This window comes from Narcine bancroftii, chromosome 10 (assembly GCF_036971445.1).
Source record: "Narcine bancroftii isolate sNarBan1 chromosome 10, sNarBan1.hap1, whole genome shotgun sequence".
NCBI lineage: Eukaryota > Metazoa > Chordata > Chondrichthyes > Torpediniformes > Narcinidae > Narcine > Narcine bancroftii.
Window position 1 is genome coordinate 65,890,975 of NC_091478.1, and position 15,929 is coordinate 65,906,903.

The window sequence follows — 15,929 nt, forward strand, 5'->3', positions numbered from 1 at the left end:
CAATGAACATGCTGCACTTCGTGGTTTTGTCTGCTTGAAGTAGACTTAAGATATGACAGGAAATCTCAAAAATAGGTTAGATCTAAAATAAGAATGTGATAGGAAAATGTTAAGGTATCCTCGTGATCAGCAGCCCAAAATCCATAAAATACACCCACAAATGTTCAGGAAGCAAAATTTTCGTTGTCTAGTATAATCAGAGTAAATCAGAGATAAATGAGACACACTTCAGATCAGGACAATAAAACTGCTATACACAGCAACCACCATTAGATTCAATATGTTTTGCTGTATGAAGAATGTAGTCCACGTGTGCAATAGTCATTGCTATATTCTTTGCACTCCATAATCACAGTAGGTTCATAATTTATTCAAGATATCTTCATTTATTTAGGCAAGTTGCAATCGGACAAAGTATAATCCATTTTTATCTCCTGAAACTTGTTAAATGACTTGCAGCCAGACTGATTAAATGAGGGGTAATTCTCTTAAAGCCAGTGTGCCAACGCTGACCATAGTTACAAACACATTCAGTCCAGGTTTCTTATTTTGAGTCAATCAAGACCTTGGGATGGAGGATGATCTGCTTTCACTCGATTTTGTGGGTTCTTAGGTGGATGACAAGACCAATGTGGGACCAAAGAGTGGCCATGCTTTATTTACAAAGGGCTTCCAGATGTTCCTAAAGACGTAGCTGACAGCACACTATTACGGTGCTAGGGGACCCGGGTTTGAATGTGTCACTGTCTGTAAGGAGTTTGTACAATCTCCTCATATCCGTGGGGGTTTCCTCTGCGTGCTCTGGTTTCCACACACATTTCAAAAATGTGCAGGGTTAGAAGGTTAATTGGTCACATGGATGTATTTGAGCGGCACGGACTCGTATGCTGGAAGGCCTGTTACTATGAGGTATCTATGATTTTTTTTAAAACTTCACATTCAGTATGGAGATAGCTGAAGGAATGAAAGTCTGCACTTAAATAACGGGTTCCTATCCCCAGAGAGATATTTTATATGTCATTGATTTATTTAACAAAACCTGCAGCCACACAAAACTCATTCATTACTGAGCTGAGTGGATTTGGAATGGGGTTTGAATCCACTTGCTTAACTCAGAAGCAAGTTCACAAATGCTGAGTTCGCCTGATATTTAACAAAAGGAGTTAAGTACCAAGGGACAAGAGAAATGAAATTGAGTTACGGCTATGAATTACAGGTCAAGTTCTGCCAGTTTTAGTCTCATACAGGGTGGGAAAGCTGATCTTCCCCTCAGAAATACAAGAATATGTTAATCTGAAGTGGCAAAACAAGGAAATGGATATTTCCAAAATTAGATAAAACTGGAAAAGCTTTTAATAAATGCTTTAATGTCTCCCTTCAAAATAAAACTAAAAATGTAGTTTCAAACCTCAGTTCCAGTTTGGATCAAGGCAAACCATTTACCTTACATTAAAAACTCAGATCACTTGTCAAGGAAAATAAAGGTATTTATACAACTTCTTTCAGAGTAAACAGGTGAGTTTTGAGTTACTGCTATTTAAATACCAGCACACATGACCAGAAACAGTGATTAAATTAATTATTTACTGATTGCTTTGGTGGTATGTGTCGAGAGATACTAACCGAGCTTACCATATTCTTTGAAGACAAACAAGGAATTGTTTTTTAAACATTGACAAGCAAGTGGACAATGTTTCATTTTGACATCTCATCCCCCAGATGGCAGAAAGAAAAAGCATCACTGCCACCTTACGGCCTCCAATATCATCCTCTAGCCCTGATGCAGTTTGAACCCATGCCATTTAGACTGAAGAGATAAGAGAGCTGTTAGCGGAGCAGGAAGGCTGTGTTCTAGGCTCGCTCTTTGCCCCAGCGGCAGCACAGAAAAAGTTCAAGCGCAGCCATGATGCTTCAACATGTAAGTTTTGCTGAGAATTCAAAAGAGTAACCCAAGTCCCATGTCAGATGTTGCTGCTTTACAGGGAAACCACTTTTCCAGTTACTGACCACACAAAGGTACTCGTCCTTCAGTGCACCCTTACTGATCACAGGGACTGCTGGAAATCCAAGGTGAGTTCTCCAGTCTTTGGGTGGAAAGTCACGCTGTAGCCAATGGAGTCCTGCTTGTTTGTAGAAGTCCCTTGAAGGGCCTCCAACCGCAGGAAGTAGACACCCTGCTTATTATGTGGGTTCCATTCGCAGTATCCCTGCCAACAGTACATGGAAGAAATTAACAATCAACAAAAGTGGCAACTGCTGACCATTCGAGACAGGATGGCTGACGCTGCAACTGCACCCATCCCACTTACCATCTGTTGATTTCCTGCCCAACCAGAACCCCACCCTGTCCCCACCTCACCATATCCCCCCATACAGGCCTGCCATGCCAGATCACCAATGCAACCCCCCACCCTGCCAGACCCTTCACAACCCAGTCACCACAACAGACCCTCTGTCACTCCACAATCCTCCGCGCAGCCCTGTTGCACCATACCCCCCTCACCAACTTGATCTTGCCACGTCAGACCTCCTCCCTAGCCAGCCCCCGTTGTGCCAGACCCCTACCCAGCCCTTCATGCCAGATCCCCCCATCACATATACACCACGAAGCAGCCATGACACACTAGATGCCTTTCCACACACCAGACATTCCCTCCAGCCCCCATCATATGCACCATGACTGAAGTTGTTAATCCCAAATTTCCATCGTCACAATCATCCCACAATTGACCGTCTCCAGCACCATGGTCAACTCTTCACAATTACCAATTCCCACCTCCTGTTTGAAACCATTGCCGATGAATACAGATACTTCCTGGTCCCATTATCCAATAAGTAAAACTTTGATAATCTGCTATCCTATTGTTTTTGAAATTCCAAATGGTTTGGCATCTGGTTCCCATGGTCTCTCTAACAAACCTGGAGTCCTGTCTCCTGCTCTCCTTTTAAACCCACTGGGGCCACAATTCCCTCGACCCCTTTCAAGTTACTGGGCTCCATGCACCCTTGAAAATGGTCATTTTTTTTTGTCGAGCTCCATTTAAACTGATGGAGCTGGCTGTAAAAATTATGATGCCACTGTATAACATCCCAAAAATTAGAAAGAGTAGGAATATTCATTGGAATAACATCTAGAAATCTGAAAAATCTGCTAGTCTACCATGGTCGTAAGATTGCAGATTAACTGAGCTTTACTCCACTAAGGTCCTGCTGGTGTCAAAATTATTGCGAAATTCAATAATGGAGCATTACCGTTTGAGAATGAAACTTGGCTAACCCTGTAGTGACAGTGATGTCATTGGTTAAGCTATAGTCCATCCAAAGCACTATTCCATGACAAGTACCAGATCTGGAAAATAATGGAAAAAATAACTTTCTGAACAAACTGAAGCTTTGAAGAGACTTTTAATTTTAAAAGGATGAGCGGAGCATGAAGAAATTACGAAGCACCGGCAAGTGGCAGAGAGTAAACTGGGGTGGAACAAAATGCAATGGGCAGTTTCAAATCATACTGAATATTGAACAGACACCAGAAAAAAAACGGGGATAAACACCATAAACAAATTCGCTATAGAACTGAAAACAAGTTGGGCAGAAAAAAATAAAGGTAAATCATATATCGTCGTGTGACATTGGCAAGTGCAGGGCCCATACCACATAGAAATAAATGGGTTGGACAAATATGTGCTACAGAAATAGGGTTCCATGTGGTGCAAGGTTGGGAACCTTATACTACCCAGGAACTTGAGATTTTGAAAAGATGGCATAATGACAAACTAGGGGATCTTAGAGACACCAGCAACGAAAGATACAATGCACAAGTGTGCTGGAGAAACTCAACAGGTCACACACTATCGTTATGAAAGGAAAGGGTAACCAACATTTCGAGCCTGGGCCCTTCGTCAGCTGCAGAATAAAACAGACAGGTGCCTGAATAAAAAAGTTGGGGCAGGATTGTCTTGAAAGAACTAAGAAGCAGTATCCACAGAGATGAATAGAAAACTGTGGGAATAGATCATGGAATTAATAGCACAGTGCCCCTCCCAACTATACTGCTGGATAGAACAACAACAATAGTCACTGCTTGCATTAAAGGTAGCCCAATAATTATGAGGAATTTTCATAGAAACTAGACAAATCAAAGTGAACAAAATCAGAACGCTGGAAGAACTCAGTGGATAAAAACACCATCTGTGGAGGCAAAAGGTGCAAGTCAATGGTCTGGGTCGATGCTCTGCGCCAAGAATCGTGACACATGGTCTCGATCCAAAACGTCAACTTGCCTCATTTGCCTCCACATTTGGAGCTTGGGCCACCGAGTTTTTCCAGCGTTCTGATCTTTGTTTGATATTCCAACATCAAGACCAATTCCCCAAACATTACACTGTGGGATATTTTACACCTGGTGTAATGAGTCAATTAGCTATCTTACAGAAGTGAATCTTCAAGGGAATTTCACCTCAAATTCAAGAGTGACCAATCAAAGTCTCAAATTAGAGCACTGAACATAAAGCATTTACCTGAGAGAGCTGATTGATGAAGATAGATTGTGAAATTACATTAAAAGGTGTGATAATGGCAAACTTCTAAAGAAATAGTTTAATGAATAAACTTCCATTTCATGAGGGGGAAGTTTATAAGCACCAAGTCACATGAACAGAGAGCAGTTCCTAGAATTTGAAGAAATATGCACTTAGTGCAAGGGAAAGAGGGAATATGTTAGCATGTGAGTGAGTACCACAGGGAGAAGCTGGAAACTGGCTATCAAGGGAGAAAGAGAGTCCAGGAGGGGACATAGAAGCGTACAAATTAATAGAAGTTATCAACTCAGCCCTTTGAACTCTTTCACTTAATATGATCACAATTGTTCTGACTGGAACCTCAACTCCATGTTCCCATTCGCATGTATCAATCTTTCATACACTGCCTTATCATGAATCTATGTATCTGCTTCCACTGTCCTTTCAGAAAGTGGGCATCAAAGGCTCATAAGCTTTTGAGAAACAAAAATAACCAGGCAACCCTTATTTTTAGGTTCTCCCATAAGAGGAAACACCCTCTCCAAATCCACTCTGCCAAGCCCCCTCAGGATCTTGCGCTTCAATCAAGTCCAGTCTCAATCTTCAGAACTCCAATGGGTACAAGCCTAGTACATCAATTCTTTCCTCAAAACACAACCCCACCATTTCATGTGCAATCTAGTAAAACTTAGAACAATTGAACATTACAGCATAGAAACAGGCTCCTTTGGCCCTTCTGATCTGTGCCAAACGATTTTTCTGCCTAATCCCACTGACCTGCATCCAGTCCATAGCCTTGTGCACCTCTCCCATCTATGTACCTGTCTAAATTCTTCTTAAATGTTAAAATTGAGCCCGCATTCACCACTTCAGCTGGAAGCTCGATCCACACTTCCATCACTGATGGAAAATGATGTATGAAGAAATTTCCCCTCATGTTCCCCCTAAACTTTTCCCCTTTCACCCTTAATCCATGTCCTCTGGTTTGTATCTCACCTAACCTCAGTGGAAAAAGCCTATCTACATTTACTCTGTCTAGCCCCCTCATAATTTTAAATATCTCCATCAAATCTCCCTCTTTCTTCTATGCTCCAACGTATAAAGTCCTATCCTGTTTATTAACTTTTCCCTGCAACTTAGTTCCTGAAGTCTGGGCAACATCCTAATAAATCTTCTCTGCACACTTTCCTGTAGTTTGGTGACCATAACTGCACACAATATTCCAAATTTGGCCTCATCAATGTCTTATACAACATTATGATAACATCCAACTCCTGTACTCAATACTTTGATATATGAAGCCCAATATCCCAAAAGCTCGCTTTACAATCCTATCCAACTGTGACATCACTTTCAGGGAATTATGTATCTGTATTATCAGATCCTTCTGTTCTACCACTCGCCTCAATGCCCTACCATTTACCATGTATGTCCTTTCTTGGTTTGTCCTTCCAAAATGAAACTTCTCTGCATTAAATTCCATTTATAAATGCCATTTTACAGCTGGTCCAGATCCCTCTGCATGCTTTGAAAACCTTCTCTGTCCACAACACCCCCAATCTTAGTGTTTTCTACAACCTTGCTGATTCAATTTGCCACATTATCATTCAGGGCTTTGATATGGATGACAAACAACAATAATCCCAACACCAATCCCTGAAGCACACCTTTAGTCACAGGCTTTCATTCTGAGAAGCAATCATCCACCATTCTTCTCTGGCTTCTCCCATCCAGCCATCGTAGAATCCAGTTCACTACTTCACCATGAATACTAAGCGTCTGAACCTTCCTGGCTAACGTCTCACGTGAGACCTTGTCAAAGGCCTTTCTAAAGTACAAAGCCTTTCCTTCATCAACTTTCCCAGTAACTTTCTCAAAAAACACAACCTACCATGCACAAAGCCATGTTACCTATCCCTAATCAGTCCCTGGCTATCCAACTACTTGCATATCCAATCTCTTAAAACTCCTAATAATTTACCTACTACTGACGTCAAGCTTACCAGCCTTCCAGGGTTACTTTTGGAGCCTATTTTAAACAAAGGAGCTACTCTCCAATCCTCCTGCATCACACCCATGGATAAGGATATTTTAAATATTTCTGCCAGAGCCCCTGCAATTTCTACACTTGCCTCCCTCAAGGTCTGAAAGAATATCTTGTCAGGCCTTGGGGATTTATCCACTCTATTTCCTTTAAGACAGAAAGCACCTCCTCCTCTTTAATCTGTATCGGTTCCATGACCTCATTGTTTGTTTTCCTTACTTCCCACGACTCTGTGGCAGTTTCCTGAGTGAATACTGATGCAAAAAAAACATTTAAGATCTCCCCATTTCCTTTGGCTCCATATAAAGCTGACCACTCTGATCTTTGATGGGACCAATCTTTTTCCTTACTATTCTTTTGCTCTTAATATACCTTTAGAAAACCTTTTTATTTTATTTGCATTGTCTGCCAATCTCATGTCTTCTTTTAGCCTTCCTAATTTCTTCCTTGAGGTTTCTCTTGCATGTTTTATACTCCTCAAGTATCTCATTTGTTCCGTGTTGTCTATAGCTCTTATAACACCTCTCTTCTTCTGAACTAGATCCCCAATATCCCCCAAAAACCAAGGTTCCTATGCCTGATAACCCTGCCTTTAATCCTGTCTGGAACCTACAAACTCTCTACTCTCAAAATTACACTTTTGAAGGTCTTCCACTTTAATCTCACACATCCTTGTCTGAAAACAACTTCATCCTTTCTCATTCCCTCAAAATTGGCCTTTCTCCAATTTAGAATCTCAACTTGAGGCCCAGACCTATTCTTCTCGATATTAACTTGAAACTAATGGCATTATGAACACTGGATCCAAAATGTTCCACTACACATACTTCTGTCACCTGTCCTGTCTCGTTCCCCGATAAGAGATCCAGTATTCCACTCTCTCTAGTTGGTACCACTATAGATTGATTTAGAAAACTTTCCTGAACACAAATGAGTTGTGTTCAATAGAACAACAAAATCTCAGAGGCTCTGCAATCTCTCACCATTTGGATGATTTTTTTTTTTAAATTTCATGATAAAATGTACAATTTCACATTTCCCCATACCACACTCCATTTACCAGATCTTTGCCTGCTCACTCAACTAATCCATCTCCCTTTGTCACATGCCACTTTAATTCTCCTCCCAGTCCGTTCTGACCTAACTCGGTGACCACCTGCACTGTTACCACAAAGCCCAATTCCAGGCTGAGAATGCCTCACCTTCTGCCTATTCACATTACTGTATTCCAGACTCGATGGAAAATTCTCCAATTTCACATCATTTTCTCCAACTTTATCAGAATTGCCCATTTATCCTGCAAATAATATCTATACAACAGTTTCCTTTCAGTTCACTTTCCTTTCTCCAAATGCAGCCTCACCTCCTAAGCACCTACTGCAGCCCAGCTACAAGTAACACTTAACACAGCCACAGAAGCATAATCATCCTTTGACTGCCTCATTAACCCATATAACTCTGTCTCACTCTATCACAGATACTCCTTTTCTCCTCCAACTACTCTCCCAAAGGGTCTCTAATCTGAAACTCCCTGAACCACTGTTTCCAGTATTTCCTGTTTTTATTGTCTTTCCTGTGTAACATTCTTATATTCACTTCAAAATTTACTTTCCTGCCTTTGATTCATCACTAAATTTAGCAACTGTACCTTTATCCAAGTCATTTCGATAAAGTGTCAAAGGTTTAGGCCCCAGCATAGATCTGTGACACACCATTCTTTACCTCTTGCCAAGGAAAACACCCATCCATACCTACTCCCCTGTCAATCTTCTGACCACCCCAAGAAGTTACCTCCTTCACCAAGAACTTTTATTTTCTGCAAATGATGCATCCCCTGACCTGTTGCCTCCTGGAACATGGATGATAGGGTGGGGGTGGAGAGGGTAGAGGACTGGAGTGGGCACTGATGAGGATGCAGACAGAGAGCATAGGAATCTAAGAATAAAGAGTCAGTCATTTTGGAGTGAGATGAGGGGTAATTTCTTCACTCACAGTGGTATTAATCTTCTGAATCCCCCAAAGGCTCTGAGTGTTTAGATATCAAGACAGGAATACCTAGACTCTCAGATACAAAGTGAATTAAGGCCTGAGATATATTGCATGCGAGTGCTGAGATAGGAAGTCAGCTGTGAACTTGATGACTACCGATGCAAGTGTACAGATAAAAGTGGCTTTTTGCTATTCCTTTGGGTGTTCTTTACAAGTGATGACATCCAGATCTTTCAGTATGGGTTATCAACAAAGGGAAAAGTTCAATGTAAATCAGACCCTAGGCAATGATTTGGGGCTTTCTTTTCTGAATTCAAAACCTCAGTAATTAAAATTGGGGCTTTCGATCAGAAAATCACGATTTTTAAATTAATGCATTACAAATTGATCGATGTAAAAGTTCAATAATATTTGACAGCCCATATCCTTCTGAAGTATTTCCCAGAGAAAAATTCCTCTTTTAAAATCAAATGCAAGGACCACTTGCTGTTCTCCATACCTCAAGAGCTGCATTGATCCGGATGAAGAGATCGACTGCTCTGGTACCTCATGCCGAAAATCAAAGGTGAGCATCTGGCAGGGGTCAGTGAGTGCTCTGCAGGAGTACTCCCACAGAGGGTGGGGCTCAGCTTCATGACATTCGTGGAAGTTCAAGGAATTCTGATGCAAGAAAATTGGGAGTGGGAGAATGAATGCATGTTACAATATAATGTGGCAACATGTCCAAAATATCACGACACCGCACACTCACACAAACACAAGTCATCTGCAGCAGGATACTCAACTTTAAGATTGTGACTGTGGCTCACTTCACAGACTTAGATGCAAGCCTTAGGTTGACAATTCAGTGGAAGACTCAATAAGCACTGAGTTATGTGCTAGGATCCATCAATTATGTATCCCATCAATTCTTTCTGCTTCACGTATAAATTCCAGGGCCCAATATGAAGAACAGCAAAGAGAGTACTTCATAGTTTCCTGGTGAATGTTAATTATCATTGATGGTTTATTTCCTCAGTTTTTCCAAAGTATTCCCAACTGCCGTCTCATCTTGCATCTTCATCTTAACACAAAGGCAAGTAACCCTGCACAAAATCCTGGCTCACATTAGCCAACTAACTAAGGCACTAATATTCCAAAACTCCATCCTCAAAGATCCTACCTGTATCATCTCGTCCATAAGGTTGACATCAAAGCCCTCACATTCCCTGCACGGTGCTCGGATGCGCCAGAGGTCCTGGGGAGAGAGAGGGGGACAAGACAAACAAATGGTGATATAGGTGCCTAACCTTTTATCCAGGATTCCGAACACCCGCAACCTCTAAAAACTGGGACTTTTTTCGGTAATGAAAACGTCTGACTGCCTCGCTCCTAGCCCATGCTGTCCATTGTCGCCCTCTCCCCACCCCCGGCCACCTGTCGCTCGTCTGGCCCCGGCCATCCATTGGTTGACCCCACCCCCCCCCTCCCCACCTTGGGTGCAGTGCTGCCAAATCTGGAGTTCACTTGCAACTGGCAATGGCTCAATGCGGGAGCAAAGGCCGTCTTCATTACCATCAGTCCACCTTGCAGATGGAACATCAAATTTGCTTAAAGGGACCGCCACTTTAAGATGATTCCAAAATCAGGAAGATTCTGAAAAACGGCAATCCCTACAATCTCAGATAAAAAGTTAGGCACCTCCTCCAAATCACAGTGTCGCCATGAATGCAGAGTGGAAGGAAGTATTAAATTCCCAACTCCTTTTAATTAAATCCAGAATATTTCTACTGCATTTAAATGCAAATTGATTTATTTTAGAAACATATTGAGGTAAAGTTCATGAAAGTTGACAGTTTGAAAGAGACATAGACGATTTTAGACAATTAGATTCTCCATCTTTGAACTCTTCTCACCTCATGTCAAGGACCATTAGAGACAAACTGGATGAAACCAAGCTCTGATTAGTCAGTCACATCACATTGTCATATCTTGCAACTCCAGGAATGCACACAAAATGAATATTTTATTCATTATAGTGGAATCATTTCTATGCCATTTTTTTGTTGGAATGCAGTTCAAAAATGCTGTCTACTACCTTGAATAAAAAAAACTGCAGGCATTTGCTCTAACGTGACACTTTAATTGTCAGCAAAAGTTAATCCAGCTACTTGCACCTGTGGACAGATGGAAGAATGTCAAGAATGGGACTACACCCGAATCTCTCCCTAGGCAAGAAGCAGTTCTCTTGATGCCACCTCATTAAGAAGGTGTGGAAAATACCAATAAAATACAAATGTTACAAATCTAAAAAAGCAGAAAATGCTGGGGACATTCAAATCAGGCAGTATCTGTGCTAAGTGTATCCTATCCATCCCTTCTGCCACATTCTTTGCAACTTAAAATGACATTTTCTTTCCCAGAATTTGCAGAGGAGATGCTGCATTTCCTCAGTTGACCAGCAGAGGGATGTGCAGTCCAAAAATTGGGAATCTCAATTTGTGGTTCTGCAGGGCTCAGGCTTCTTGAAAATGAGGACAAAGAAAAGGATATTCAGACATGCATGTTCAACATTTGATGTGGATTGGTAAATCAATATAAACAGTGGTGTGATTTTACTCGATTAGCATTCAGTGACAAGCCCTATCATTGGTTCCAGATCTCTCACTACCAATTGGCAGCCTTCAGTATTTCCTAAAAAAGGACATGCATCTCCCCCTCTTGTTGCTGTTGCTCACCCACTGATCTTCTTCCCTCCATTGCTCAACATTAGATCTGGCTTGCTCTCATTCCGACCACTCTCAGCTCTCCCACTGGATCTTTCTTCCTCCCACTGATCATTCCTGGGTCTTCCCACCTCCCATTGATAAGTCCTGGATTTCCCTTACTCTGTGCCATTCCCTGTCCTTTCCTCATGACCCTGAAAAATATTTATTGACACACAAGTGATTACAACACATAACATTTCTTTAGTAGGCCCTTTCACCTCGCTGGGTCCATGACAACCAAGCTGCCTTCCTCAGCTGGTCTCATTTTAAAAAAAAACATAACAATTACAGCATGGAAACAGGCCATTAGGCCCTTCTAGTCTGCACCAAACCAAATTCCCCTCTCTAGTCCCACCTCCCTGCTCAATGCCCATAACCCTCCATCTTCTTCTCATCCATATACCTGTCCAACCTTTTCTTAAATAATACAATCGACTCTGCCGCCACTATTTCTCCCGGAAGCTCATTCCACACGGCTACCACTCTCTGAGTAAAGAAGTTCCCCCTCATGTTACCTCTAAACCTCTGCCCCTTAATTCTCAACTCATGTCCTCTTGTTTTAATCTTTCCTCCTCTTAACGGAAATAGTCTATCCACATCCACTCTGTCTATCCCTTTCATAATCTTAAATACTTCTATCAAATCCCCTCTCAACCTTCTATGCTCCAAAGAATAAAGACCTAATCTGTCCAATCTCTCCCTATACTCTAGATGCTTAAACCCAGGTAACATTCTGGTAAACCTTCTCTGCACTCTCTCCACTCTGTTTATATCCTTCCTATAATTAGGCGACTAGAACTGCACACAGATCTCCAAATTAGGCCGCACCAACGTCTTATACAATCTCAACATCACCTCCCAACTCCTATATTCCATGCAATGATTGATAAAGGCCAGCATACTAAAAGCCTTCTTCACCACCCTATTCACGTGCGTTTCTACCTTCAGGGAACGATGTACCGTTACTCCTAAATCTTTCTGCTCTTCTGTATTCATCAATGCTCTCCCATTTACCATGTATGTCCTGTTCTGATTCTTCTTACCAAAATGAAGCACCTCACACTTATTTGCCAGCATTTGGTCCATGTCTCTCAAAATCCTACCGATCTATATCCAAATGTATTTTACATTTTGCACTTGTACCCACCTTTAAAAATTACTCTGGCAGCTCTTTCCATATATCCACCATCCTCTGTGGAAAATGGTTCCCCTCAGATAGTCTTTAAATCTCACCTTAGATAGATGCGCTCTAGTTTTTTTATATCCTTACCCATGGATTCTACCTCAAATGCATACTCAATCCCTTTGGAATGCTCTGATAACAGTTTTCACCACAAAAAAAATGAGTTCATAATAAAATCCTGAACACCTAGTGCCAGAAGGGGATCGGATGCATTGAGGATTGTTATGAATCCTCATGTCATTTGAACAATTAAGAAATAAAAATGATTTGTCCAATAAAACTTTCTTCTGCTATCTCCAGGTAAGATCTTTCATAAGGGATAATCTGGGACTGATTATGGCCCTATCCATGTGTAGGGACATGGAGATTCGAATTCAAAAGGGGAATACGTGTAAGTTCATCTCTACAATGTATTTCCTATTCCAAAGTGAGGGCCTAAAGCTGGGCTTACACAAGTTGAGGGAACGGTGGGAGTCAGTCTTGGGCACAACAATCCTCGAGAGATGCTGGCCAGACCTGTGTCAGGACAGCGTGACAGCATTTATTAATGCTTGCCCAGAGCAAGCATTGTATTGGTGCAATACAATTTCCTGCATCAACTGTACTTCACACCACAAAAACTACATAAATCTAAACCAGAAATCTCAGAAATGTGGTTTAGGTGTGGTGTGGAGATTGGAACCTTTATCCACTCAACCTGGCCGTTTACAAAGGTGAGATCCTTCTGGGAGGACCTGGGAGACATTCTGAAAAAAATTACAAAGATGTATCTTCCACAGAATCCTGAATTGTACTCCCTGGGGAACATTATGGATGCGAGTTTTAAACTGTGCAGATACCACATTCAGTTTGTGAAAGATGCCTTGTTGATAGCCTGGAAGTGTACAGCAGTCACGTGGAAGTCAAACTCCCAACTAAATACTACACAATGGAATACGGAAATGCAGAGTTGTATTCCCCTGGAGAAAATCACATACAATTTAAGGAGAAAATATGACACTTTAATTGGGGTACGGCAGCCTTAACTGCAACATATAGTTGCGCAGATATAGTTACACCCCTTCTAAATAGAAGGAAGGTAAAAATCCATATGAATAGTGGAACGATTCAGATAAATGAAGTAAGTCAGAGCGCAGATGACAAGCTCTTGTTTCATATCTTTTTCATTTTAATTTAAGTTAGGGTTTATATTTGGTTCCTTTAAGAGCCTGATACTCTCTAGATTTTTGGTTCTTTATGCTTGTTTAATTTACATAATCTTTTCCTTGTGGTATTAGGGTATGGGAGGAAAGGGAGAAGGTGGGCAGGAGGAAAAATTGACTGAATGTAATACATCATTGTTGAGAAAGATTGTATTATTGTTTTGGATTTGTGAAAGTCTTGGAAAATCAAAAATAAAATTTTCAAATAAAAGGAAGTGAGTTTAAATCAGAACTGCTCTTTGCACCAAATTCAGATTGTGAAAGTCGCCTTGCCAGTAGCCAAGAAATGAAGAGCAGTCATGTGGAAGTGCAACTCCCAACTAAACATTACACAATGGAATACGGAGAGACAGACTTATATTCTCTTTCTTTCCTCTCATCCTATGTGTATCTCATCCTATGTGTAAATTTAAAATCAGTGAAAATCCCTCCTAAAAATTGCAGGTACTAGAAATCTAAATCAGAAATAGAAAATACCAAACAACGTCAGGTCACATCTGTGGGATGAGAAACAGTCAAAATTTCAGGTTGGAGATCCTTCATCTGAATTTAGGAGATAATGGAAAGCTGGAGGGAGAGTAGAGAGAGGGGAGCTTCTGAAAGGGTAAAGCCATGGGGATAAGCTGTAAACAAGCTGAACATCTACAAGTTTAATCTATCATAATTTGCAAAAATTGGTGGTCCTTGACCCTGAAATTATCTGCTAATGTGAATAACTGTCTGCTTAATCAACATTGTACACCACCATGAGATCATCTCTCAACATTTTTTTGCTGCAACAACAACCCCCCCTCCCTGTTTATCCAGTCCAAACTTGCAGATGAAATCCGTCACTGTTTATCAGATGTGGACGTCACTATTAAGAGCAACGATTAATATCCCCTGAACAGACTGGCTCACTTTACCACTTCCAAAAGCATAAAGAGTCAACCACAGTAATACGACGGGAGCAATAGCTCTGGGCAAGGATGAATGAAGAATGCCTATCTGGTACTTTCACAGTCATGTTCACCTGATTTATTCTAAATGTATTAAATTATTTGGATTTAAATTCCTCATCTGCCATGATGAAATTCAAACTGAACCCTTCGTATCAAGTAACTTTATCCTCGAGTCTATCTGGTCACAACACTCCAACTATGCTCGAGTCAGAGGTTTATTTCAAAATAAAGGTTCACATAACCTGTGTGCTTTTTCATTCATAAAAGTACTGGAGAAAAACAGCAGGTCCTGCAGCATCAATATCAAGTGAAGGGTATTTTACTAAATTGTACTAACAAAGGTTATTAAGTAAAGAAAAAATGCTTTTTCATTCTTTGTGTCCCAGGATCTCATGGACTTTAATCATGGCTTCCACAACATATCTTACTGACTTCAGAGTCATTATGAACAATGATGTGCATGCCCACCTAAAAATTTTAAACTTGAACGCTGCACACACATTGAATAAAACAGTGGTCCTTGACCTGACATTCAGGGGAAAAAAAACACTACTATTGTCCAGTTTAACTGTGTTCACCAGGACTCTGCCAGAAAGTAGTTACCTCCCCCTAATCCTACATTTCTTTAGAATTGCAACAGCTGACCACACCTTCCTCTCAGCTCCATGCTGACCAGTTTTTTTTTTTGCTCACCTCAAACTCAACAGCGATTGCTAACAGTGTGGCAGACTGCGGCAGGACGGTGAATTCACGACTCAGATGCTTGGCCAGATAGGTCCTCGCATACCAGAAGTAAAGGTTGTGCCAAGGTAGAAGGCTGGTGGTGAAGAACGGCTCTCCGATCAGAACTGATATCTGGCAGAGAAAGGACAACACAGTAAAATCAGATGCATGCAAAAAAGGGAAGATAAAATAATGCATTATGGGAGTACAAACCCCTCCAGTCAAAACTGTTTCCTTTGTGCACCTTTTCAAGTTTATCTTTCATCTGATTCATTCCTACAACCTAAAGAAAAAGTGTTCTCCTTAAATCAAGATACTACACACACAAATATATATGCACAGTACAGTACAACTCCGATTACCTGAAATCGGATTCTCTAAAATCCTCAAATACCCAAAACATTTTTTAAAATTTCAGATAAATGAGAATATCCGAAACAAATCAGAAACCCTCATTTATCTGAATATTTCGGACCCGAACTGACCAGGGACCTTGGGCTCCTGGCAGCAGTGCGGACATCGGGCTTCTGGCGGTAGCATGGTCCTTGGGCTGCCAGTGGCAGGAGTAAGGACGTCAGGC

At 41.2% G+C, this 15,929-nt stretch overlaps 1 protein-coding gene across 2 annotated transcripts in view; it reads right to left on the minus strand.

Moving 5' to 3' along the window:
* Nucleotides 1-1,566: 1,566 nt before the first annotated feature.
* prmt7 (protein arginine methyltransferase 7) overlaps nucleotides 1,567-15,929 on the minus strand; it is a 50,241-nt gene continuing 35,878 nt past the window's right edge. For both annotated transcript variants that reach the window (XM_069901167.1, XM_069901166.1), the window contains 5 exons: nucleotides 15,320-15,481; nucleotides 9,716-9,790; nucleotides 9,053-9,213; nucleotides 3,253-3,349; nucleotides 1,567-2,207 (listed from right to left, as the gene is read on the minus strand). In XM_069901167.1, coding sequence (XP_069757268.1) covers nucleotides 2,046-2,207; nucleotides 3,253-3,349; nucleotides 9,053-9,213; nucleotides 9,716-9,790; nucleotides 15,320-15,481 — 657 coding nt within the window. In that variant the 3' untranslated portion in view covers nucleotides 1,567-2,045. The remainder of the gene's footprint in view (nucleotides 2,208-3,252; nucleotides 3,350-9,052; nucleotides 9,214-9,715; nucleotides 9,791-15,319; nucleotides 15,482-15,929) is intronic.